Below are 23,301 nucleotides of genomic sequence, written 5' to 3'. Positions count from 1 at the left end.
CACTCAAATGTTTACCCCCCACTCTTGTTTTTACTCCTGTTGCGTCCTTGATATTCACATTGTCTTAAAGGTACTTTCTGTGTAAATTTATTTGATGAAAACTGATTTTGCTTTGTAATTATGTTGTTTATTTTCTTGGTTTTTGTATGATCTTGTTCATTTTGTGGAAAACTGATACTGATGCTATTTATTTTCTATTTGATCAGGAAATGTAACCTTATTTGAAGATGATGGTCAGGTTGTGCATGTGTGTGCGTGTGTGTGTGTGTGTGTGCGCGTGTGTGTGTGTGTTGGTGTGTAACCAGTGAGTGAATCAGTGAACAGGAGATGTGTGTAGATAGAGTGATAGAGAACGAGAGAAAACTGTTCTCTCTTTGCTTCTTTTTCTCTCTCTCTCCTTCTCTCCTTCCTGAAGGACAGGGTTTGAATCTGAATGTATCGTAAAACAAATAGATTGATTGTTTTTTTTTGATGCTTGAGACGCAGAGATACCTGTCGGCTGCTTCGTAACCAAACATTCAAAAACTCTTCAGACCAGCAGTTTTTTCAAAACGCTCACTTCAAATCATGCCTGAGTCAACAAGGTTTTGAAATCCATTTAACTTGCAGTCGTCAGATTGGCGTTTAAACTTTTATGAAGTTGTTAATGAGTGATTTAGCACTTCAGACAGAGTCATGAGCTATGATCTAAGTTTGGTTGACTTGTTGTGATGCTTTCTGGCTGTGTTCACACCTAATCTGCCACTGCGTGTGTGTGCAAAAGAGGTCGCTACTTTCAAACGTTGACACTGAAGCTTTGCGTTTTATTTCATTTGCAGGTTACAGCTTATACATTACAGTCAAACCAAATAGTGACAGATTGGTGCTTTAAAGTTCATTGTTAAGTTTGGAAAACAGTAGTTTGATATATATATATATAAAAAAAATGCAACTCAAGGTTCACTTACAAGCTTTTTCTGCAGCTTACAATCACGTCATGGTCTTCGTCAGGGGACGGAGCTGCTTAGTTGTCCTGGACATAGCTCAGTGGTCATCACGTAACCGAAGTTACATGTTATGGTCATGTCTTAAATGGTGTTCAACATGTGTTGTCACATGATGGCACCAGAGCTATCTCCATGACAACTGAGCCAACTCCATCTGCTGATGAAGACTGTGAGATACAGTTGAAAGCTCTTGAAACAGCTATAAATTGGGGCCTGAGTTTTACACATATGTTGCTGGTTCCCAGCCATTTGACTCCAGCAAGCGTGCGTTCCAGTTGGGAACTTAAAAAATACAAATCAGCAAAAATACAAAAGAGCAAAAATATGAGGAAAATCAGGACAATAAAATAGTTTTGTGTAAAACAAAAATATTTTGTTTCCTCTTGCTTTTAATTATTTTGTGACCCTTAAGATCCACTGTGGGGTCCAGACCTCCAGACTGGGAACCATTGACATATGCCTCTCCTCTTTAAGTACCACAATGCTGTATATCTTTTTCATAGTTTTTGTCTTTTCGGCATAGAAGAGTCGACGTGAAGCGCACAAATTTGCACTGATGGGTCACATGTAGTAGCAGCCTCATCCCAGTTAACACCTCAAAACCTGCACCTGCAGACACCATGAGGCTGCCACTCTGGGCAGAACAACATTTAGTTGGATTTCAAACATTGTTTTGATTCTGGCAATAAAAAAAAAAAAACCTCAAAAACACAACCGCAAAGAGACAGAACTTGACCTCGCTGTCATAAAACTCAGCTTACTTTATGATTTTGTTTTGGCTAGCTTATTCACAAACCCTCTTGATTGTTATTGTCAGTCGGTCAGCTGACTCGGGGAAAACGGAACCCCAGCTCCCACTGAATTCTCAATGATATCGATCAGTAATATTCCTCAGTTCTAGAATCCTGTCGTCCATTCTAGAACAGGAACAGGAAGCGAGAGAAGAGAGAGTGTTCTTAGAGAGCTCTGGTATTGCCTCACAGACGGCAATCAACCGCTGCTTTCATTCACTGTCACATTTTCTCTCTGTGGCCGTTTTTTGGCCAATTTTAAACAAATGCTTTAATTCAGAGGGGAGGAGTGAATGGATTCGATGAAAGCAGCCGGTAAAGATTGAAACAGAGGAGGAGAATGACAGAGGAAAGAAAAGACATAGAGTTAGACACGATAGAATGGCAATAAGTCAGAGCAACAGTAACAGAATGAAAATATAATGTTACCGAAACCTACAACCGCATTACGTAGCAATTTCACTGAATTTCTAGATTTGCACTGTCTGCCCAATGGTCTGTGTTTGTTGTGTTGAAGAAAAACCTTAGAGAAGATGATAAAAACGATGCAGAAGAAGAGGAAGAAGAAGATGTATATTTTGGGGACCAACACAGCGGTGGGGGGGTTTGAATGTAGAGAGGCTTACTACTGTACGTAACATTACAGGGGGGTGTAGAATGGAGAAAAAAAAACAAACTATGTGCTAAAAATGAAACTTCACTTTGAGAAAACACTCTGGGAGTCTGTGCTCGTTTTTTTGTGTCACCCTTTATGTGTCTGTGGCTGAGCATAATTCCAACTCATCTCATTGATACTTGATCAATAATCAATATTTTTATGACTTTGTGTAATTTGAAAGTTGTCACCTGTAGTGAAGAACTCACAAAGCATTAACACCCAACTTTGCAGTTCTCAGTGGCTAAAGAGCCGATTACACTTAAGAGTTTATTCCCTTAAATTTCAAACTGACAGAACTAAAGTGGTAATCAATATACATTTGATGTAATTAAATGGTCTCAAGGTTTTAAACCTCCCAGTAAAAGTTTAAAAGCATTGTTTTTTGTATTCATTCTACCAATCCTTTGTCAGAGTAAGTGTCAGGTTGAGCACTGACATTCCTGACATCATTGGGAGTAGACTAGTTGGATAAAGAACTGCACACACACACACACTCACACACAGAGAGATACAAGCTGAGGTTAAGCAAACATAGACAAGCATCAGTATTTTCCAGGGAGTATCCATTATTTCTGGCTTGGGGTCTCTAATGGTATTTCATTGTAATTGCTATGATGTCAGAGTGTCCGTCCGCCCTAACGGCCTTCTAAAAACAACAAGGACAGATTGGTTCCATTCACTGGTTGTTGTCAGGCCAGAGAGACACAGGAGTCCAGCAGCTCAAATCTCTGCAAGATCTTCAGCTGAAAAGGTAAAAGGTGTTTTTTAAACGTACATTAACTAAGACAGGGCAAGTATGTAGCAACAGACTTAGACTAAAAGTTCATTTTAAGAAGCTTTGAAGTGATTTAGCAACAGAAAGTATAAATGATTATGTCAGTAGACTGTTTTAAATCACAGTCAGTGTACATTCATAGCCCATAGTCATTGTAGTTACAGTGAACTCAGTTTGAAGTTATTGTTTATGTGTGTTAAGTATTTTTATGTCAGTGTTATATTTCTTATAGCTAGTGAAATGTTCTGCTGTTTAGCTGAGCTGATGTGATTCAGGTTGTTTTAGTACAGTTTAAGTTATTTGCTTGAAAATCTGCAGAATAATTAGGCAGATGTGTCAAATAGCATTAGGGAAGTTACTCTCAATTCAGATTCAAACTAAAGGAGAAGAACTTTTCATGCAAGTGAAGTAACTCCCAGGTCAGGTTTGCCATTTAACTTGGTCCTGTCTCCTGCTTCTGTCTTTATTCCTTTAGTTTTAGTTTGAGAGTATCAGATTTGACTCTGTTGCCAGTCAGTGCTTTTTACAGCTTATCTGTCAGTGGTGCTTTTGGTTGCAGTAGCCAGAATAGACACTAGAGGGAGGCGTGAGTCATGCTGCATGTCACTGTACCGCTCACCTTCTCTTTCACATGTGAACTATTGGCAATAGATTGCCTATATGTAAATATTTATCAATCTTAAGAAACCAAACTGGATATTTAAGTTTATATTTTCAGGCCAATAATGCACAGATGAAAACATTCTTTTTACTTAATATTTGTTTCCTCACTAGCAATGTAAACATTTTTAAAGAATTAAAGATATGATTTATTTTTAGATATCATTTAAAGAACAATATCTTCACTGTATCAGGCAGCTCACTTGTAGCTGATAAATAATGGACATAAAAACTTGAACAATATTATTCTGCACAGCAAAGTTGCTCAAGTTCGTTTAACCCTCTTTCTTTATTCCACTTTCTATCCATCATCCCCAGCATGCATCTCCATTCTACATCGCTCTCTTTCCTCCTCCTTCTGGTTGCCAAGGCAGTCGTGGTGTGCGTTGCTGTGACAACCACGCTCCACGGTTTCCGAGGCTGCGCGGTGCGAGAGTTCTCCTTTGTGGCCCAGAAACCTGGCTGCAAGGGGCTACGCATCACCACGGAGGCCTGCTGGGGTCGCTGCCACACCTGGGAGGTGACACTCATAAACAGACACACACACACACGAAAGACACATGCTAAATTGCTGTTGCAGAAATACTCTTTCTGAAAGCTTCCATAATACTGGAATTATTAAACCTCGAATGAATGATTAATGACCCGGAATTCAACCCAAACCATAAGCAGCCTGATGACCCACTCTCAGCTCTGACCCATATGTCACTGTCAAGAAAGATGCTGAGATCCCTCCAAGTTGGGAGGAACTTTTACTGGAGTTGTTTTAGTTTGGAGAGATTCAAATTTCACCTCAGAGTAATTGAAAAACCAAAGTTTAGTGGGTCAGGAACTCAAAGTCTTTAGCGGAGAAAGAGCTCTGAATCAGCAGCAGTTGACTCAGTCCCCAGGGCAGAAGCTCAGTGTTAGACTTTGAACAAGAAGCTTGACAAGCAAAACAAAACAAATACAAAAAAAAACCTTTTCTAAGGTTTCAACTGCTTCTCACAGTCCTCCATGGCCAATAGAGTTTGCTCAATCAGTAAAAAATCAAAACCCAAGGCCCACATGCTAGCTTCTCCTGGGACTTTCCACAGAAGACTGTGCAGTCATTGAAAGCTCAGAGAACTTTGAGTTTTTGGCAAGGTACCCATTTCCAAGGCAAGAATAAACTGTTACACTCAAAATCAAACTAATCAGCGTGTCTTCATACTCACAAAATGTGGACAAACGTTCTAAAAAGCAGTTTGGGTCTTTGATGTTGCAAAGAGCAAGAGAGACTATATCAATATCAGAGGTTTCTGAGAAAGACAAAACTGTAGAGGGTGTCAGTTACAGTCCAGTCCTACCTACACTGCTTTAGGTGTCCCATCAACTGCTGTGATCCCCCAGGTTTCCTTTGGTTTGTTACCTCCAAATTTTTAAGTGTGACTTCAACTAAGACAGAAAACATTAGCATTATCCATACTCATTCAGTGTGTGACCTGTGACTTTTGTTGTCTGAGAGCTTAAATCCACTTGGTGTGTTGGAGTTCTTTTACTTTACTCAGTCTTGGGTTTCTGTTTGACCCTGTAACACAAATAACGGGAACTTTGTTGTTAACCTGTGTTCTGTATGTGTGTATCTGTGTTTGTAAACCGTGCAGAAACCAGTACCAGATCCCCCCCACATCCAGCGACACCACCGTGTGTGCACGTACAGCCGTACCCGCCACATGACCGCCCGGTTGCCGGGCTGCCAGCCCAATGTCTCGTCTCTCTACCACTATCCCATGGCCCTGCACTGCCACTGTGCCATCTGCTCCACACAGGACACAGAGTGTGAGAGCTTCTGAGGGACAGTGTTAGCAAGTGTTTCACTGACTGGTAGGAGACTTTCTGAGGGGAAGGATACTGGACATGGAGTAACCTAAAAACAAGCCCTCCTGTAAACTGAAGACCATTTGTGTATGCATGTATACGCATGTATGTACGAAAGGAGAAACAAAAAAACTAAATAAACTAAGAAAAAGAAAATTAAAATATGAGTTCTGTAATTCTTTGCCATGATGTTAACAATACTAAGTTTAAAAACATGCAAATAGGGGCCCTTTTTTATTATAAGTGTATAATTCCTACATATACATTTCATTAATAGCTCTGATTAAAATCTAAAATCAGAAAGGTTAGCATGACAAATATTCTGTGTTTCAACTATTGTACTTTATCAACCGGGCAAAGCAGGCAACTGACTGGGGCCCCAGACCCTCAGGAGCCCCATGTTTGGTGAGTGCAGTTTATGGTAATAAGGAAAAATGCAAATACGTAAACCACTAACAGCTGCGGAATAGAAATTTATTGAAATACGATTTCATCACAAACTATACAGTGCATTCTTTCTTTTTTCATTTAATTGATATTTCAAACATTCTTTGGTTTCATCAATAGATATTATTTACAAAATGTCTTTCAGTTCAAATTCACAAATATAAATAAATTTTGTACATTCTTTAGTCTCTCGTCCATGTTTAGTGGTTATTGCAAAGATTGAAACCGTTTATTTATGTGACCTTTATGTCGATTTGACAATATACTGACTGTTTTTGTTTAATACAAGTCGATGAAGAGATGATTTAACTGTTTCAACTGTAACGTTCTCATTCATTTTGATCATTTTCAAATATAGAAGGTGGAAGGTGAAACCAGTGAGTTTGATTATAAGTCTCTGCGTACTTACACTTCCTGCTGAGTCGCTAAGTATGAATGATAGAATGACTATTTTTTTTTATTTCTAGCTGCTTACAGTAAATCACGTGTTTGCCAAGCCTCAAAGCAAAATATAAAAAAAAGGTTCAGTTTGTGTGACAGAATGGTTTGTACTGCCTTTAACACAAATGTGTATCAATCAAGTTTTCAAGAAGAACAGCCCTTATATCACATTTTACACAGAGAAACAAACACACACATGCACACACACACTTACACAAACAGCGCATCTCTGTACACATATAAAAGTGAATTTTGCATTTCAATATTAAAATACTGGGAGACTGATTCTGGGAAAATTTCACTAGAATTTAGTCGGACATTTGGTTCTCCAGAAACCTTTCTATCTATGGATCATTTTCATCTTCCTTTCATTCTTACAGAAGACAAATGAAGGACATCCTGGATTTGACAGTAACACTGTGGTAGGTCAATTTGTTTTCAATTACAATGTTAAAATGAATTTTCTTCAACATTCAAAACAAGCTGTCATAGATAGACAAAGGATAGTTACTGGTGCATCACTGAAAATCTTGCATTTCAATCATTTTAACTGTAATTTGGTTCTTATCCTGGTGAACATTTACTACAAAGCAAACTGTCTTGATGTGTCAGTAGCGGGACTTGCGGCACATGTCGCAGCGACAGGCCTTTGCTGTCAGGATCTCTATTTCGTCATGGTGACGACCACGAGGGCACTCCAGGCGAACTTTGACCTGTTGGAAAACAAACCACAGGCCATGAAGAAAAAAAAAATAAACGCAGTGTTGTAGTACATATCCTGTCGCCTCCCTCCACTCCTCACCTTGGCGTCCTTGCTGATGGTGCAGCATCGTGAAGCGGAGGTGATGTTGTGGGTGAAGTTGGAGGCCACCAGCACAGAGTATCTGGAAGGGAAGGCGCTGGACTCGCAGTAGCCCACACAGGCGTAGACCAGATGGGTGCCTTTACATGTGTTGCGACGGTCACTGCGGATGGTCACGTTGAAGGCTGGACATGAGGGAAACAACAGGGAATAAGCTTTTGTGAGTGTGTGTGTGTGTTTGAGATGCAGCACTTAATAACACCAGTGCACTAAACAGATAGTGAAGGTTATTGGTCTCAGCTAGAAGAACTGTTGAAGACAATGTTCTCAAGACCACATTACCCATAAACCCTGTTGCTTCCTGTCAATAGATGCTGATCTGACGCTGAGAGTGATTTTTAAAACACTTTTTACTGTCTGTGTGTAACTCACGATGAAGGTGACAGCCGGGGGTGAGCCCGTCATAGCTCCAACCGATAGGAGAGAAGAACAGCAGCAGTGACATCACTGGTAAGACCAGCAGGCAGAGGTGTGAGGTCATGCACAGCGACATCTGGACGGCGGCCTGGAGGGTCCAAACAGGACAACATAATTGTGAGACTCCAGAAAAATCACATCAAAGAATTAATTAAAATAATTCTGACATGTTAATAAGAATAGTACAGAACTGCAGTGCTGTAAAACTTGTTTTTGGTTGAATCTTAATTTGGTTTCTAAACCTAGGACACCAAAGAAGCCCTGACCTTCTCATACACCCAAGTCCAAGTCTCAACCTGGGGTGATCTTCTGCTGCTGAACTTTGCCCTCAAATCAAGGCGGTGCCCTTTATCTACCCAAGGTGATTTCCCATCCTACGTGTCTGCCTGCGTGTGTCGCTCAGTTGAGTAACAGCTAATGTGAACAAAAACAGTACTGTCTTTACCTTCTGTCTGCCTCGTTTAACAGCTACCTGCTGACACATGTATGTACACTATTCTATCTCTCACTGACTCATATAAATGTACACATAACTATGCACACAGCTGCAGTCTCACAGTCAGTATATGAATGTACATCGTCTTCACTTTGCACATATGTCCTATGTGCACACATACATGCATGATCCTGAGAGTTCATGGATGCATGTGCTCACAGCCCCCCCTCACACACTTACACTCCTACACGTGTGTAAACAATAATGTCATATTTTCCTGGGAGTGAGTTTGGTGATCCTGACCCCTGCCCTCTAAAATGGCAGCTCTTTCCAGCTCCGCTTCCCTCCGACAGGAGTGTTGGGAATCGCCGCTGTGGTGATTTTGGAACAGCCTGAGGGACGCCATTAACGCTGCTGGTACGACCAAATTAACGGGTCAGGACTGTGTGTGTGACTGTGTGTGACTGTGTGCGCGTGAGGCCATTAACCCCATGTCAGCTAGTGGGGCAGGGGAAATGCCCGGCTTTTTCCTCTAATGTGGGGTTTCCACGCCTGAAGGTTTGGTTTGTCTTTGAGGAAAGTGGGTTGTAATACATTACATGCCACTTTGGGAAATGACAGTGGGAGGGCTGGTGTCCAAGACCACCAAAACAGCCTACAGAATGTATACACCCTGGAAAACTTCATATCCTTTAACGTCTTGTATCAACAATCAGAATCATGTTACCAGTGCAGCCTGTAAAAAAGTGTAAAAGGAACGTGTGATCAGTGATGATGATAAATCTGAACTGTCATACACCCTTGGTAAAAGGAAGAAAATCTGAACAGAGCTTTGTTTGTTTGCTGAGAATACACATTTGGCAGGTGAGAGTACTAGCGTGTACTGAGCACGCACTGACCTGGAAGTTGCAGCAGACCAGTTTGTCTTATATAATACAAACAATAAAACTTAAAATTGATGCTACATGAATGCTGTTTGGCCCATCTGCACAACTGCTATTGACCTTTTTGCATAAAATATGTACAGCTTTACAAACAGAAAAATACACTTTGAAAGACTCAAAATTTTTACATTTTGACTTATCTATTATTTTTACCATAGGGTCTGATATAGTTTTTAAGAATAAATCAGAACAAGTTTAGTGCTTAGTTTTAGTGCTTAGTTTTACAAAACGACTTTCAGGAAAATACAGATCAGCTGAATTTTGGTGAATTTTATAATAAAAACTCCAGGCTCCAGGCATTTTACCAAAGTCTGCACAATTAAAATGAAAAGTGTGAGATGGGTTTAAACATGCATGTCCCACTAAATTCACATTTCAATTTGGTCTGAGCTGTGCAATTTTTAAATGCAATCTAAAATCTATAAGAAAGCAACAATCGAGCAGACAAACAACAGAATTTTTAAGTCTATTCCACCAGCGTGGTGTGAAAATGAGCTGGGTCTTACCTGAAGACGTAGAGTGGAGAGTGCAGCTTCTCAAGTGCAGGGCAGGTGTGTCGGCTGACAGGTGTGTGTGAGTGTGTCTCCTCTGAGCCTCATGCAGGGCTATAAGTAACACAGGTAAGGCACTTATAGCTCTGGACACACCCACAATTAGAGAGCTGAGTGTGTCTGAATCTTTCTTTTTTTTTTTCCCTACAGGTCCCTCTTTGTCTTTCTTCTCCACTCCTTCTACCTGTGCAAAAAAATCCACGTGAAATTCTCTGGAAACATCAAAATCACCTAAATCGTCTCTTTGTCTTTCTCCTTGAGTGTGTTCACATCTCTGCATCCCTCCACCCTCCCCATCCTCACACTCTGTTTTAAACCTTTAGGGGGACCGCTGCTGTGACACAGAGGAAAACTAGATAGGTTTTCCATCAGCGCACTACCACAATAGTAAGAGCACACACAGCTTTACCTCACACACATGCAAGGAGACGCACACACATGTTCACATTAAAGCACATGTGTACGCATGCAAAATCAGACAAAAAAATTATATTCTAGGCCTGTAGTGTTGCACACTACAACTGAACTAATAAACTAAACCAAATGACCTCACACACATATACACACTCACACTCACACACACACACACACACACACAATGTCCATCTGGGTTTTCCATTTGTGGCTGCAGGAGGAAGGGCAGGGTCGGGTCAGAAGATATTGTGGGTTTGGGTCAACTCTCTCTCTCTCTCTCTCTCTCTGTCGTGTGTGTGTGTGTGTGTGTGTGTGTGTTGTGTGTGTGTCTGTGTGTGTGTGTGGCACAGTGTGCGTATATTTAGGGAACGCCTGGCTCTGCTTCTCTTCTTCTTCGTCTTGAACAGAGGATGTCAGCTTAGCAACCAGCCTCTCCAAACTGCAGTGGGTAAAGTAATTCGTAGATGGTTTGTTGCAGCAGTATCTCTACGTTTCAGAGACACAAACCACCACATCAGACCGCTGATGAGTGTCTCTGGCTCTCTTCCTGTGTTTTAGTTCTTTAAAAGTGTTGCCATAGACCCAAAATGGGTTCCCTTTGTTCTCTTTTGGTGGGTCTCCACATGAAATTGGGTTTCAGGAACAACGTCGTAGTTGCTGGAACAGCTACTTGGCCATCAGAGGAGGAGGGGTGGGTGGGTCGGTGGAGGGGGTCCATGTATTTTAGAGGTTACTTTTGGTTTTTTGATGAGTTTTTTCCACATCTTCCTTGACTGTTTGGGCTCAGTTGGGAATCACTGCTGATGTAGGCAGTCTTTGTCTTTCACAGAACTTAATCTGCCAACAGAAGTGATTCGAAAAGTCAAGAAACTCACTAAACAGTATGACCACAACCAATAATAATTCATAAAACAGTAGCTGCAGGTGAACTAGAGCACATAATTCAAACTTAGATTTTGTTTCATCTTCAGCTGCTTTGGCTTGGAGTCCAGATGCAGTAATCATCATTGTTTAAGCTAATGTTTTTCTCTGGGCAGGACAGCTCCACATTATCCTGAATCAGACTCAGCAGGTCTTCATGGAGCAGCACAAGAGTTTTTAGAAATCAATATATCAAACTGTTTCCACTGAAATCAGTCTGTTGCAGGAATTTTCTAGAAATGAGTGTCATCTGCAGGTCAATGTCCGAGCATTTTAAGAACAGGTTGCAGTGTTTTGGCTACTAGCACAGGATAGACGCTGGATAGGCTTCCAGTACTGCACTTTCACACACACACATACACACATACACACATACACACACACAAACACACACACACACACACACACACCTTCTAAGGAAAACACAATTATCATCTTATGGCCCCTCTACCCCAAACATTCCCAATCCAGTTATGTCAATGGAAAACGGAATGTGTGACATCATCACCTAAACCCCCCACCTACACACACACAAACACACAAAACTATTAGTGTGTTGACTGTAAGTAGCATGGACGGCCGCAGTGTGTGTTTCATCTGATTCCATGCCAACCAGAGAGAGAGAGAGAGAGAGAGAGAGAGAGAGAGAGAGAGAGAGAGAGAGAGAGAGAGAGAGAGAGAGAGACTATACATGTGAATGGGCCACAGCACCTCATCAGGAGAGAGAGGCATGAATGAACTTTGTTAAACTGGAGACTCTCTTGTAGTTGAAATGCACACACACGCACACACACACACACACACACACAGACACACACATTACTCTAGTGTGACTCAGCGGGGTGACTGATGTTTGTATCGCTCAGTGGCCCCGTCGGTCTCGGCTGCCGTGGAAACTGTGGCGTCTTGAATAACTATAATATCATTAATGTGTCCGCTTCCACTTCTGCCCTGTTATTTTAATCTCAGTGTGTGTGTGTGTGTGTGCTCGCACATTTGCCCGTGTGTGTGTCAGTGTGTGACTAAAAGTATATGAAGTATGCATCTCTCTGTGCCGCAGTGTTTGATGCGTGTGTGTGTGTTTGAGTTGAAGTTAGGGTTGGCACAACTGTGCGTCTGTTATTTTAGATACTATGTTTGTATCATGATGTCTGACGAGATATTGTGTGTGTGGTTAAAGTGTGTAAGGAGATGTGAGTGTAAGATAAATTATGTGTGTGTTATTTTGGGCTCTATGACAATGTAAGGAGAGGATTAGGCAAAGTTTTCCTGTTTCTAAGACGATGTTTGAGTCCAGTTGACCCATTTACCCCCATATATAAACACATGCACGCAAGCATGGCATGGACACGTGCATCCAGACACACACACACTCACACTCACACACACACACACACACACACACACACACACACACACACACACACACACACACACACACACACAGAACATGTAGCTAATTTAGATTGACAGGAGGAAAGTGGAGTTTCCACAAGGTGGTACTCACTGAAGCTCAAGGTGTGTGCAGGACACACAACACACACACATACACACACACACGCAAAGGAGTGGAAATATTAAGAAAGTCAGCATTGTCTACAACAATTACCAGAGTAAAGCCATCGGACTGTGTTCTTGTGAACTCATCTGCACACTGAGCAAAGATCTCACCACGTTAATTTAACTGTACTTGCTTGTTCACGTTCACACAATGATTGGATTAAAACACATTTTCATTGTGTTGAAACATAAAAACATGATTCATGCAGATGCTGATGCAGACTGTTTACACAACTAGTGCAGATGCACATAATCAGATATGCACGTAAATCAGGAACCATCATGAATTCTCCTTCAAAGAAGGAGAATTCAAGTCCTTCACAGAACAGTGTAAAACAAAATTTAAAAAAAAACAAAACACAACCATGAAGGGAAAAGGAAACAGAGAAGTAAGGACATTTATTTGCCTACATTACAACACAAACATGGTGTAAAACTAACTCCTCTGCAGTAATAGTTTTTTACAACAATAGTCAACAATAGTCTCTTACAACAAGTCAGTGTAATGGAAAATCTAACGTGATAAGAATACAAGAACAGAAATGACTTGAAAAACAACTGAAGACACATAACAGTCTAAAAAGTAATCAATGCAGGATGAAGGAAAAAGAAAAGCAACAAATCTATAAACTGTACTTCCTGAAGAAATCAAAACACATTTTTGTGCTCAGATCAGAAGTTTAACCAGATAAACCCCAGTGAGACTCCTCTACTGGAACCAGTAAGACCCTCCAGTCTCCTTGACACAGCTCTCAGGGGTCTTTGAAGAACAGGGAGAAGGGGAAGATATGGCTGCAAAGAGAGAGACTTTAAAAGCCTGTTCTAGTCATTCCACTAAGCTGCTACTGTATATCATTATTACCATAAAAGACACATTTGCAAGATTGTTTGACATGTTCGTTCAACGTGGAGTTACTTTTGTCAGTCTTTTGTTTGGCCTAAGGACATCTAGTGTCTCAGCTTGTTTGGACAGACATTTCACAGGAATATTGTAATTTCTGTGCACATATTAACTGGATTTCCCCAATCCATTTTAATCTCTGACAACTTTTTTTCCCCTCGCAGATCTGCAGTACTAATCAGCTCTTGTTTCTCCTGTGGCTCCACAGGTGAGTCTTACCCCTGCTCTGTGCAGATTTACTGATCTGCTGTTCTGTTAACATTTCTGCTTTTGTCTGAAGGATGCAGGTGAAATACTATTTGCTGGTGATGTGGCTGCTCTCAAACTGGCTGCTCAGGTTGAAGACCAGTATATCTGTGCTGTCCATACTAACCTGGCCAATCGAGTCAGAATCCCTGGCCTCACAGGTGTTCCTGAGACGGAGTCTTCATTTTCTCCGTCCTCCTCTCCCATGTCCTGCATTGTCCCTGGCTGCACTTCACCTGGACTCCCGCTTCCTCTGATCATGCTGACACCTGAGTTCAGCTGGGCTTTGCCAAACCCCTCTGTCCCTTTCTGTTGCAGAGGGTGAAAAGAAATTAGAGCGACTGCAAAACATGCCCAGAGTCAGCATTTCATTTACTAATCACATTATTATGTGGGGCTACAGGTTTCCTTAGAAAAAGCCATGTTTGGGTTTGACACTTCCACTACATGGAAGTCAGTGTAGCACTACTCCTGGATCCTGGATATCAGTTTAGGCTAATGTGACTCTGTCCTGGATTTGGAGAAGTTTACCCAATGTTTACTGTTCTTCTCTTGTAATTGTTTGTGCAAGAATGACACACTCTTAAAAATCACCTTGAGATCACCACAATATTCAAACTCAGTCCTTTTTAAAGCTCTGTAGACTTGTATTGGCACTTCCTCTTCTCAGTGTTAAGAAAATAAAATAACATGGGCTGACATAATTAGTTTAAATCATTTTTTCCACTTGAAACAAACGTGGGGGGAAAAAAAGGCAAAGCTAGAGAAGGAAGAGGTGGAAAGAAATGTCAGAGTGGACAAGTGTAAAAAAAAAAAGAGGATCAGTTGAGATGAAGGGCCGCAGACAAGAAGAGAGCGGGACGGAGGGTAGTTTTGAGACTTTGTTGTTTTACTGTAGCACATCACCAGAGACACACACAGTCTCTCACATACACACAATTACACCGAAAACATGTACATTCTCTGTCTCACTCTTTGTCTGATGTAATGCTATTATTAACCTTAATCACACTTGTTATCCTACCTGTCTGCGCTAATGTTAGCCCGGGGCTGCAATAAAGGCAGAGATGCTGCAAGTGTGTGTGTGTGTGTGTGCTAGTGTATGCGATGGAGAGGAAACGAAAGGATGTTACGAGATTGAAAATGGAAGATGAATTGTTGGATTCACTTAATTTGAAAGAACTGTGGCCTGAAACAATCGACTTCTTCATTTGACATTTAAGAGACTGACAAATCAGTTAACCAGTTGTAGAAGTATCACCTTGTCAACATGTCTTGGATCTTCTTTGACCTCTCCCTCTGCATTTGAATTGTCCACGTGCAGCCTGCTGAAAGTTGGACAATCCACAGAACAATTACTTTTGTTAACTTGGTGTGGGTTTACTAGTGATTTCCTCATGAACTCTTAAAACAGTTTAGGTTCGAGTTCTGTTAGCATCTTTATGTTTCTGTAGTGAATGTAAGGTCCTATATAACTTTAAAAAAAGAGAAGGGAGAAGGAGGCCTTTTAAAGGGGAGTTATCTAGTGCGTGTATCTTCAACTACTGCAGACAAGACAATGATAAGGATCTGCAGCTTAGAACACAAAGCTGTCTCTTTTTGTCCGTTCTGCATCCACACTTGTTCTTTGTAATCCGTTCTTTTCTGTTCCCATTTTTTACAACAGATTTAACACAAAAACAAACCATCTGTCTCTCCAGGGCATCATGTAGTCACCCACTCATAGACAGACAAATGCCTTCAGTGATGAAGCAGTATGTTGGAAGCCTCTCAGAATAGAGGAAACACATAAGGAAAAAGCCATGTGTGTGAGTTTACTCTATACTTCACATACTGAAAAAATATGTGGAGTAATTGTGTGTTTTTGATTTCCTACCGCTGATTGTCCATGTGTAGCACCTTTGTTAGGACACCTTCATGTGATGGTCAATGTGGTGAATGTAATTCAGTGAGAGCTGCTCAGTGAAACTTGATTTCCTGTGAACCGCTAATGATGCTTGAGGCCCTGCTGTGTTCAGGATGTTTACACAGTTTGTGCATTTGAGTGTGTGTTCCTCAAGTTTGAAGGAACAAGGGAGACAATTCTGTTTACATAAGTTAAACACAAACTAAGTGGAGGACAAGACCTTGTTTGTGTGTGCATTTAGGCCGGTGACTGTGTGTGTGTGCATTTTAAATAATAATTTTCGCCCTACTGATCTGACTGTCAGAGTGATTGAGGTGGCGCCCGTTTGCCTCTCGTCTGTTTCATAACTGCAAGAATCACTGGAGCGTGTGTGTGTGTGAGTCAGGCTGGTTGTCAGAACTTAGTGATTTTATGGACAGGAACATTCATTTTCATCTCTACACAATGTGTGTACGGCTGTGTGTGTGTGTGTGATGCTAGTGTGAACAAGCTTCCTCTTCTTGCTCTCGCCACCTTAAGTGGCACATCAACACCCTTACAACAATACATGCTGTTCACACTGAAGAAGAATGAAAAAAAAAATAAGCAATGACAGCTGCCTACTTTTGTCAACATGGCACATTAAACACTTTATCATTCAGGGTGAAGTGAATAATGCCTGCTATATTTCTGCTGCCAAAAAACTTATTTGTCACAGTCTTACAGCAACAGTTATTACAGATATGATGATACAAAGATGCCGTTTCTATGCTACATGTTGCTGAGCGAGAGAGAGATAGATAGAGAGAGAGAGAGAGAGAGAGAGAGAGAGAGAGAGAGAGAGAGAGAGAGAGAGAGAGGCTTTATGTGTCCTACATTTGTTGAAGAGCCTGTCTAGAGATGTCAGTTAGCAACCTCTCTGTTTTTTTGAATTTCTGAATGTTGTACTTTTACAGAAGAGAATTTAAGTGAGGGTGATATAGATAAGATCTAAAATTCTAACGCACACGCATATCAGCAACCTTAAGAAAACGAATATATATATTTCTTAAGGTTGCTGAATTATATGTATTAGGTCTACATTAGTGGAGAGAGCACTCACCCCACCATAGGAACCTTGCTTTCAGCCTCCAAGTCTTTTAGTATGGTGCCCTCTAGTGGTGAATCTCGCTTACAGCGCTTTGACAGGGGCTCAGAAACAGAGAAGTGCTGCCCTATCTCCTTCTCCTAGAAAACACACACTATGGTCATTTCTTGAGTCCTAGTGTCTGATTGTATTATATTACGCTGTTATATTTTAAAGTATACAGGTAAATAGTCTTTCTGTAATAATCTGTACAATCTGTATTCTTACTTTTTTATGTGAGTAATAGAACAAATACTCACTGGACTCTTCGCTTGTTTTCCTGAAATAAAATGTAAACATAGTATGTGAGAGACATCACTATGTCTAATGTGTATATAGTCTGTCTGTCTGATGAGCCTTCTACCAAAGTTCACACTATCTATTCTGTATCCCACAGGTTACACCTTTTACCAGGGCTTTTTATGCTGAACAAACGTGAAGGATGCACTTCTGAGATCCCCCCTCAGATTTTGGAGCAGGAGCAGGTTCTATTGATAAAATGTAATGGATTGCAAGTACAGGATGCATTTTGGTGAATACTGTCTGCCATCACAGCAGCTGCATTAGCTGTGCACTTTCTCTCACCATTCTGTGTGTTTTTTTCCAGGTACAGAATAAGAATAAAAGGGTAGGCTCTCAGCTTCCTCTCATCGTGTGTGCACATCACCTTTGATAATCCCTCCCACTGCTTCTTATCTGGTAGCTACAGTTAAAGAAATACAGCCAAATAATTTAGAAAAAGCACTTTTAACATAGCAGTGTACACATACATGATCGGTATGTGAAGCAGTATTCTTTGTTTGGTATTTTGTATTCCCATGTATCACAGTAAGTACCGTAAAGGGATATGCAGAATAGATACAGGGATGAATAGTGGAATAGGTAGAAAGCTAACAGATAAAGAAAAACACTGATGGATGAATAAACTGGTGAAATTAGAGGGGGGGATACAAGGGAAGACATTGAAGTGGGTACTAGAGAAGGGCTGGAGATTGTCCAGGTTGCCAAGAACAGTTCTGATGATGTCCTGAAAACATAGAATAAGAACAAAGAAGAGAGAGTAGGAACAATATGACTAATGAGAGGTTAGCATGAATCAATTTACTGTGACAATAGACAATTTAACAAGAACTAGTGTGAATAACAATGAGTCAACACCAAAAATGTGAATGCTGACATGACTGTGACTAAGTATGGGAGCAGTATTCACAGTTACCTCCAGTTCCAGGTCCTGATTGCAGCAGTTTCCTGCCATCACCTCCTCTCCACTAATGAAAAATATTAAACACATTATACTGTAGTAGCAGTTTGGTAACCATTTTTCAAATGCTGCAACGCTGATTACAATATAAAGCACTGTATCCATCAGCGAAAGCAGAAAACACTGGAATGCTGCTCAGCCTTGAGTGTCAAAAACATAGATATAGTTAGATAAAAAGAGACTTCTTCAGTCACAAGGAAAAACAGCTTGAAGGCATTCAGGGATCAGTCAGGACTCTTATTCTAGGACATCAGCTCTGAATAAAGGCAGACAGATCCTGTGGGAGCCTCAGATCCTCTGTTTTGCAGATGAAACAAAATAAGACAAAGTTAGGTAACACACATCAGAACATTTAACTGTAGCCAATGTAGGCAGTAGTGTTAAATGAATGGAGTCAAAGAGGAGGAAAAAAGATCAATGCTTCAGCTACAACCTGAACTGCTTCTGAGACTGAGGAACGTTTTGCACCGTTTTAGCACTGGATCTTGAGATGAAAGGGTAAGGGGAGAATGGAAGGAACCAGTGAGTAAATGACTTTATCTCGCTGGTACATGTTTGGCTTATGGATTTTGAGCTTGTGCTGTTCTACTCTGTTTCCTCATGTGTTTAGCTGCTCTAATCTAGGGCCTAGTCTCAGTTTTTTTTTTCTCAAAGTATCTTTGGCCTTGTACGCTTTCCACTTGGAACTGTCTTGAGATAGGTGACAGGTGACAAGCAAGGTTAAATGAATATTTGATTAGGCAAAAATAGGGAGTTGTGAAATAATATGCTATTTCTGTCTTGCCTATAGCTGCTGCCTCCTCTGATCTTGAACTTGTAGATGAAACTACCAGCTTTGAAGAATCGAGTTTCCGGGAAAGGGAAGGAGAAGGTCTGTAGAGTCATGGCTGACCTGGAGGTTTGGCCAAGAAAATAAACAAATGAATCACTTGCAATGGTAGATTGCTTTGTTTAGAAGGTGAATACAACATGTTAGCATACATGTCGACTTTTAAAGTGTTGGATTAATGTAGCTAGCTAGCACGAAAAACAATTCAGCTTCAGTTTAACCTGGACCTTTTACTCCTGTAATAACAACTGTCAGAGTTGTATTTAGTGAAGCTCGCCCCCCCCCCCCCTTTCGCTCTGTAGTCTCGAAATTACCGTAATGTCTATAGAAAATGGCGAGCATAAATTTGCTATGTTGTCCAGAAGGCCTACGTTCACCCAGCAGGAGGACGTCAACAGTTAAAACCGTGTCAATCATACACTTCGACGCGCCTCGAGATTCGCCGGGAAGGAAGAATGCCCGCCCTCCGCTCACTTGGGCCTTCTTGGGTTAGCCAAATCTTCTTCCAATCAGCGGCGTCAGAGAAGGTGTCACTATGGCGACGGTAAAACCGCCCAAACTGTCACATGACTGTCAGGAGGCCACGTGCGGTGCGGCAGAGAGCAGCAGCTGCAAATGTTTTGCTTAATCTTAACTCACCGGTTAGAGTAGTAGTGTTTTTTTTTTAAGTCATAACATTGTGTGTGTGTTTGTGAGAATAGACGACAGGCCGTTGTCCATTTATAAAACTCTCCTTATAAAGAATTCAACTCAAAAGACCTAAAAGGTGAGGTGTTTTTTCATTTTTAACGTTAGCATCCTTATTTAATGGCATTTCCACTCAGTTCGCTGCACTATGTAACGGTGACGTTCCCGTCTTAATGAATGTAGCTGTCACATTCCAAAGTTCTTTGCATCATTGTTGGTTCTGTTGTGGCGTGTAAATGTGTAAATGTTTGTGACGTTAAACGTGACAACACTGCAACGTATTGGAAAACATTCCAAAGTTCTAAAACGGCATCATTGTAGGTTTGTTGTAACAATGTTTGTGCTTCTTTGTGACAATGCGTTCTTGCAGTGCAACGTTGTGGTCAGCAGCTACATTGTGACCTTCCAGCGTGTTGATACAGCAGCGGTTTTTACTCATAGCTCTGTTGTGATGTTCTGGTGTTCTAAAACCGCAATGTTGTAACAGTGTTTGTGCTTCATTGTGACTGTCTGCACAATTGGTATTCATTTGCTAACGCTAATATCTCCCTTCCTCTGTAACTGGGGAGAACACTAATGGAAAACCTGCAGAAATCAGTGAAACCTGTCCACATGTCTGCTTTGTGCAGTCCCAGTCCCAAACCATTCTCAAGACAGTCTCCCATTTATTTCTCTCTTTCCCTCTTTAACAGCGCTGGGTAGCCTAAAGAGTCCAAACAACATAGAAAGAAAACAGGTGGCATTCAGACCAGATGTCCTCCTCACCCTCCTCCATGTCTTCTGTCCTCCTAAATACGGGGGCTCAAATGCCCCTTTTGGGTTTGGGGACCTACAAGTTGTGGGGTCCTGAGGAGGTCTACCGGGCTGTGGATGCTGCCTTAGCTGCTGGTTACCGTGCCTTTGACAGTGCAGCAGTTTACAAGAATGAAGGTGACTTGGGTCGAGCACTGAGGGAGCTCCTGCCCAAATACGGCCTGTCTAGAGGGGATGTGTTCATAACCAGGTGATGTATATGGGCGTATATGCCTTTTCTCAAGACTCCTGATTTTAAGTAAATAAGTGACCTTTGGGTTATTACAGTACATAAGGCAGAGTCTTTTGTTCCATCATGTTTATGAACATGCATGTCAGCTTGACTAAAGCTGAAAGATGAACATATGGGTGGAATATTTGTCTTGTTACGTGATCCCGCTTCACAATATTGTCATTCACTTTAAATGTTTTCTTTATCTGACTGTTGTTATTGAGTAAAATAAACTATGCACACCTCTAAGGGCTTCAGTGTCACACCAACATCACATGAGTCCTTATAAGGGCACTGAAGCTGATGTTAGACTTAGTTGTACGGTACACATGCAAATTCTTCCCCTCAGCATACTTACTTTCTCTCTCTCAATGCAGTAAGCTGGGCCCGAAGGATCAGGGTGAGAAAGCCATGGAAGGAGCCCTCCACAGCCTGTCGCAGCTGGACTTAGATTACATTGACCTCTACCTGATCCACTGGCCTGGCACACAGGGTCTGGTCGTGGCTGATCAACGCAACCCAGGTAAAGAGTTCAGATAAAGTCAGGTCTTCCTTTACGTACCAAAAACATACACAACTGTGCACGTTGTGTATGTAAAGCATTTGAAGTATCAAGTATGTTAAAAATAAGTGCCCTACTATTTTTAAGAGATAAGGTTGAACCTGTCTTCTCACATTCCTCCTCTACAATGCAGTTGCACCCGTGTAACAGCAATGACGAGGTGGTAATTAATATTTGATTCCAGGCAACCGAGCTCAGAGTTGGGCCGCACTGGAGGAGCTGCATGCCCAGGGGAAGCTGAAGGCCATTGGAGTGTCCAACTACACACCAGCACACATGAGAGAACTGATACAGAGCTGCAAAATCCCTCCTGCAGTGCTACAGGTATAATGCAGGAGAGTGAAAGAGTGGTAGATAACATGGGATAAATAAAAGCAAAAAAATAGCCTGATTTTTTTGAAAAAGCAAATGTAGAGGTTGTGCCTGCTTTATTTTTTCAGGTAGAGTTTCACCCACAGCTGTGCCAGACAGAGCTGAGGAGAGTGTGTGAGGAGTATGGAGTTTGTTTCCAAGCCTACTCCTCTTTAGGGAAAGGAGAGCTGATTGGTCATCCTAAGGTTATCGAGGTGGCAAAGAACTGTGGACGCACACCTGCACAGGTAAACACATACACAAATCTGGATTCATGTCTTTTTGGGCCAGCATCACTTACTCAGTATTCAATAAGTAAACACTTTTGCACAAACACTTGGAAAACTTTCAGTGCTTTTGTTCATCTCTAGGTCCTGTTGCACTGGGCGGTGCAGCAGAGTGTCCCAGTGCTCCCCAAGTCCTCAAATCCAGACAGAATACAGGAGAACGCCAGGCTTTTTGACTTCACACTGAGTGACGCAGACATGGACGGACTGTCAGCTTTAGACTGTGGGCATAAGTACTGCTGGGATCCTTCAGAAGTAGCTTGATAGACAACAAGGTGTCTTTCATGTGTCTTTTTATGGCTGCTGTAATGCAGATTTGGGAAACCACTGCAGAGGAAGTGGGGAATAGGAGTTTTGACACATGCAGCTCAGCTCAAGTTTTTCTGGGTCCAGCAGAACTTGCATAACAAATATATTTATGTAAGATGGGGGTTGATATACAGAGGATTCAGGCAGAATGTCCTGAGTTACCTTGTTTATTGTGCCCCATATGCCAGGTTTGTTGTCTAATGACCAAATACTATTTTTCTGTTTATAAATCAATGTCATTGCGCCATCATTTTAAAACTAGTTTCGTGTTCTTCATTATCTGTTGCCTCATACTGTTTCATAATGCTCTCACAAAGTGTTTTATTGGCTTTTATATCATGGGTTTTCCATTTGAATTGTTTATGAAGTACAACAGTTTCGCAGTGAACAAACTTTTCCCAACTTCCTCTGCACTGTAGACTGTTAAAGAATTACTCACGAGATTCACTTTAAAACCACTCTTAAAATTATTTATTCAGGACAGCATATACCAGAAGTTTGACAGCTGTAGAGAAAATACATTTACAAAAGTCATTAAAAAAATGAAAAAGAACTGAGCAAAAAAAAAAAAAAAGAAATATTAAAATTCAATTTTCTCCACACGTATCTGCAGATTCAAGTAATACTAAGGATGGATGCAAAACTCCAGGTGCCCAGGCAGGATTCTCCTCTGAGGTGTGTTCACTCTCACAGATGTTTAAAAGTCACAACAGTGACTGGTCACATAACTTCTGCTGAAATGGCATTTCATGCCAAAATCTGTCTGAGCAGTTTTATAGTTTTTCTTGCAGCTGTGACAGCAAACGCACGTCCACGTTATTGTGCTTTTTCTTGAGCGTACTCTGTGACAGCGAGCTGTAAAGTTTAAGGCGGTAAACTGGGTGAACAGACAAGGCTGGTTATGTGGATTCATATCACAGGTTACAGCATGTTCAAGGCAGTTCATAATAATATTAAACTCTTTTAAATTCCAGCTGAACTTTATTTTCAAGAGAGAGAGTGTAAAGCATTCATATCAGGCCCCAAGCTTACAACGCCATGCACGTATTCTCTTACAGCTGACTCAACGGTACTACTTGTGTCAAAGTGTGGGGTAGATCTACCAGCATTGACGTTAAAAGGTAAAGCACT

At 41.2% G+C, this 23,301-nt stretch overlaps 4 protein-coding genes across 6 annotated transcripts; 2 read left to right on the top strand and 2 right to left on the bottom strand.

Annotated features, from left to right (window-relative positions):
- The first annotated feature begins 3,106 nt into the window (after positions 1 to 3,106).
- LOC121177225 (glycoprotein hormone beta-5-like) lies at positions 3,107 to 5,836 on the top strand. Its single transcript, XM_041031463.1, has 3 exons — positions 3,107 to 3,186; positions 4,189 to 4,390; positions 5,496 to 5,836. Exons 2-3 carry the CDS (start codon positions 4,190 to 4,192, stop codon positions 5,682 to 5,684), a joined length of 390 nt encoding a protein of 129 aa, XP_040887397.1. The 5' UTR covers positions 3,107 to 3,186; position 4,189; the 3' UTR covers positions 5,685 to 5,836.
- Positions 5,837 to 7,205: 1,369 nt separating this feature from the next.
- gpha2 (glycoprotein hormone subunit alpha 2) lies at positions 7,206 to 9,855 on the bottom strand. Its single transcript, XM_041031409.1, is given in 4 exon segments — positions 7,206 to 7,310; positions 7,400 to 7,584; positions 7,832 to 7,964; positions 9,763 to 9,855. Coding segments are annotated over 4 exon segments (516 nt in total).
- A 3,348-nt stretch (positions 9,856 to 13,203) lies between these two features.
- On the bottom strand, positions 13,204 to 18,153 carry LOC121176692 (membrane-anchored junction protein). Of its 2 annotated transcripts, none has more exons than XM_041030735.1 (8): positions 18,077 to 18,153; positions 17,812 to 17,887; positions 17,446 to 17,556; positions 17,121 to 17,140; positions 16,837 to 16,961; positions 15,111 to 15,177; positions 13,977 to 14,158; positions 13,204 to 13,494 (listed from the first exon to the last, which is right to left on the bottom strand). In XM_041030735.1, the coding sequence occupies exons 1-8, from the start codon at positions 18,149 to 18,151 to the stop codon at positions 13,455 to 13,457; spliced, it is 696 nt and encodes a 231-aa protein (XP_040886669.1). In that variant the 5' UTR covers positions 18,152 to 18,153; the 3' UTR covers positions 13,204 to 13,454. The 2 variants fall into 2 exon arrangements, with proteins under 2 accessions (XP_040886669.1, XP_040886670.1); XM_041030736.1 differs by having other exon boundaries at positions 15,111 to 15,174.
- A 1,381-nt stretch (positions 18,154 to 19,534) lies between these two features.
- Positions 19,535 to 23,186, top strand: zgc:101765 (uncharacterized protein LOC450036 homolog). 2 transcript variants are annotated; one of them, XM_041030733.1, is made up of 6 exons: positions 19,535 to 19,716; positions 20,330 to 20,640; positions 21,039 to 21,184; positions 21,408 to 21,547; positions 21,664 to 21,822; positions 21,946 to 23,186. In XM_041030733.1, exons 2-6 carry the CDS (start codon positions 20,390 to 20,392, stop codon positions 22,123 to 22,125), a joined length of 876 nt encoding a protein of 291 aa, XP_040886667.1. In that variant the 5' UTR covers positions 19,535 to 19,716; positions 20,330 to 20,389; the 3' UTR covers positions 22,126 to 23,186. The 2 variants fall into 2 exon arrangements, with proteins under 2 accessions (XP_040886667.1, XP_040886668.1); XM_041030734.1 differs by having other exon boundaries at positions 19,535 to 19,721.
- Positions 23,187 to 23,301: the final 115 nt, after the last annotated feature.

Source organism: Toxotes jaculatrix, chromosome 23 (assembly GCF_017976425.1).
Source record: "Toxotes jaculatrix isolate fToxJac2 chromosome 23, fToxJac2.pri, whole genome shotgun sequence".
NCBI lineage: Eukaryota > Metazoa > Chordata > Actinopteri > Toxotidae > Toxotes > Toxotes jaculatrix.
This window is presented reverse-complemented; position numbering and strand designations above follow the sequence as displayed.

Excerpts from the sequence above, each read along its gene's own strand:
- LOC121177225 (XM_041031463.1), top strand. The coding sequence starts at position 4,190 with ATGCATCTCCATTCTACATCGCTCTCTTTCCTCCTCCTTCTGGTTGCC. Across the intron at positions 4,391-5,495 it reads GTCGCTGCCACACCTGGGAG|AAACCAGTACCAGATCCCCC; the intron begins GTGACACTCATA and ends TAAACCGTGCAG.
- LOC121176692 (XM_041030735.1), bottom strand. The coding sequence starts at position 18,151 with ATGTGTTTAATATTTTTCATTAGTGGAGAGGAGGTGATGGCAGGAAAC. Across the intron at positions 17,888-18,076 it reads ATCAGGACCTGGAACTGGAG|GACATCATCAGAACTGTTCT; the intron begins GTAACTGTGAAT and ends CTATGTTTTCAG. Across the intron at positions 14,159-15,110 it reads ATCCAAGACATGTTGACAAG|AAAGGGACAGAGGGGTTTGG; the intron begins GTGATACTTCTA and ends CCTCTGCAACAG.
- zgc:101765 (XM_041030733.1), top strand. The coding sequence starts at position 20,390 with ATGTCCTCCTCACCCTCCTCCATGTCTTCTGTCCTCCTAAATACGGGG. Across the intron at positions 20,641-21,038 it reads GGGGATGTGTTCATAACCAG|TAAGCTGGGCCCGAAGGATC; the intron begins GTGATGTATATG and ends CTCTCAATGCAG. Across the intron at positions 21,185-21,407 it reads GGCTGATCAACGCAACCCAG|GCAACCGAGCTCAGAGTTGG; the intron begins GTAAAGAGTTCA and ends ATTTGATTCCAG.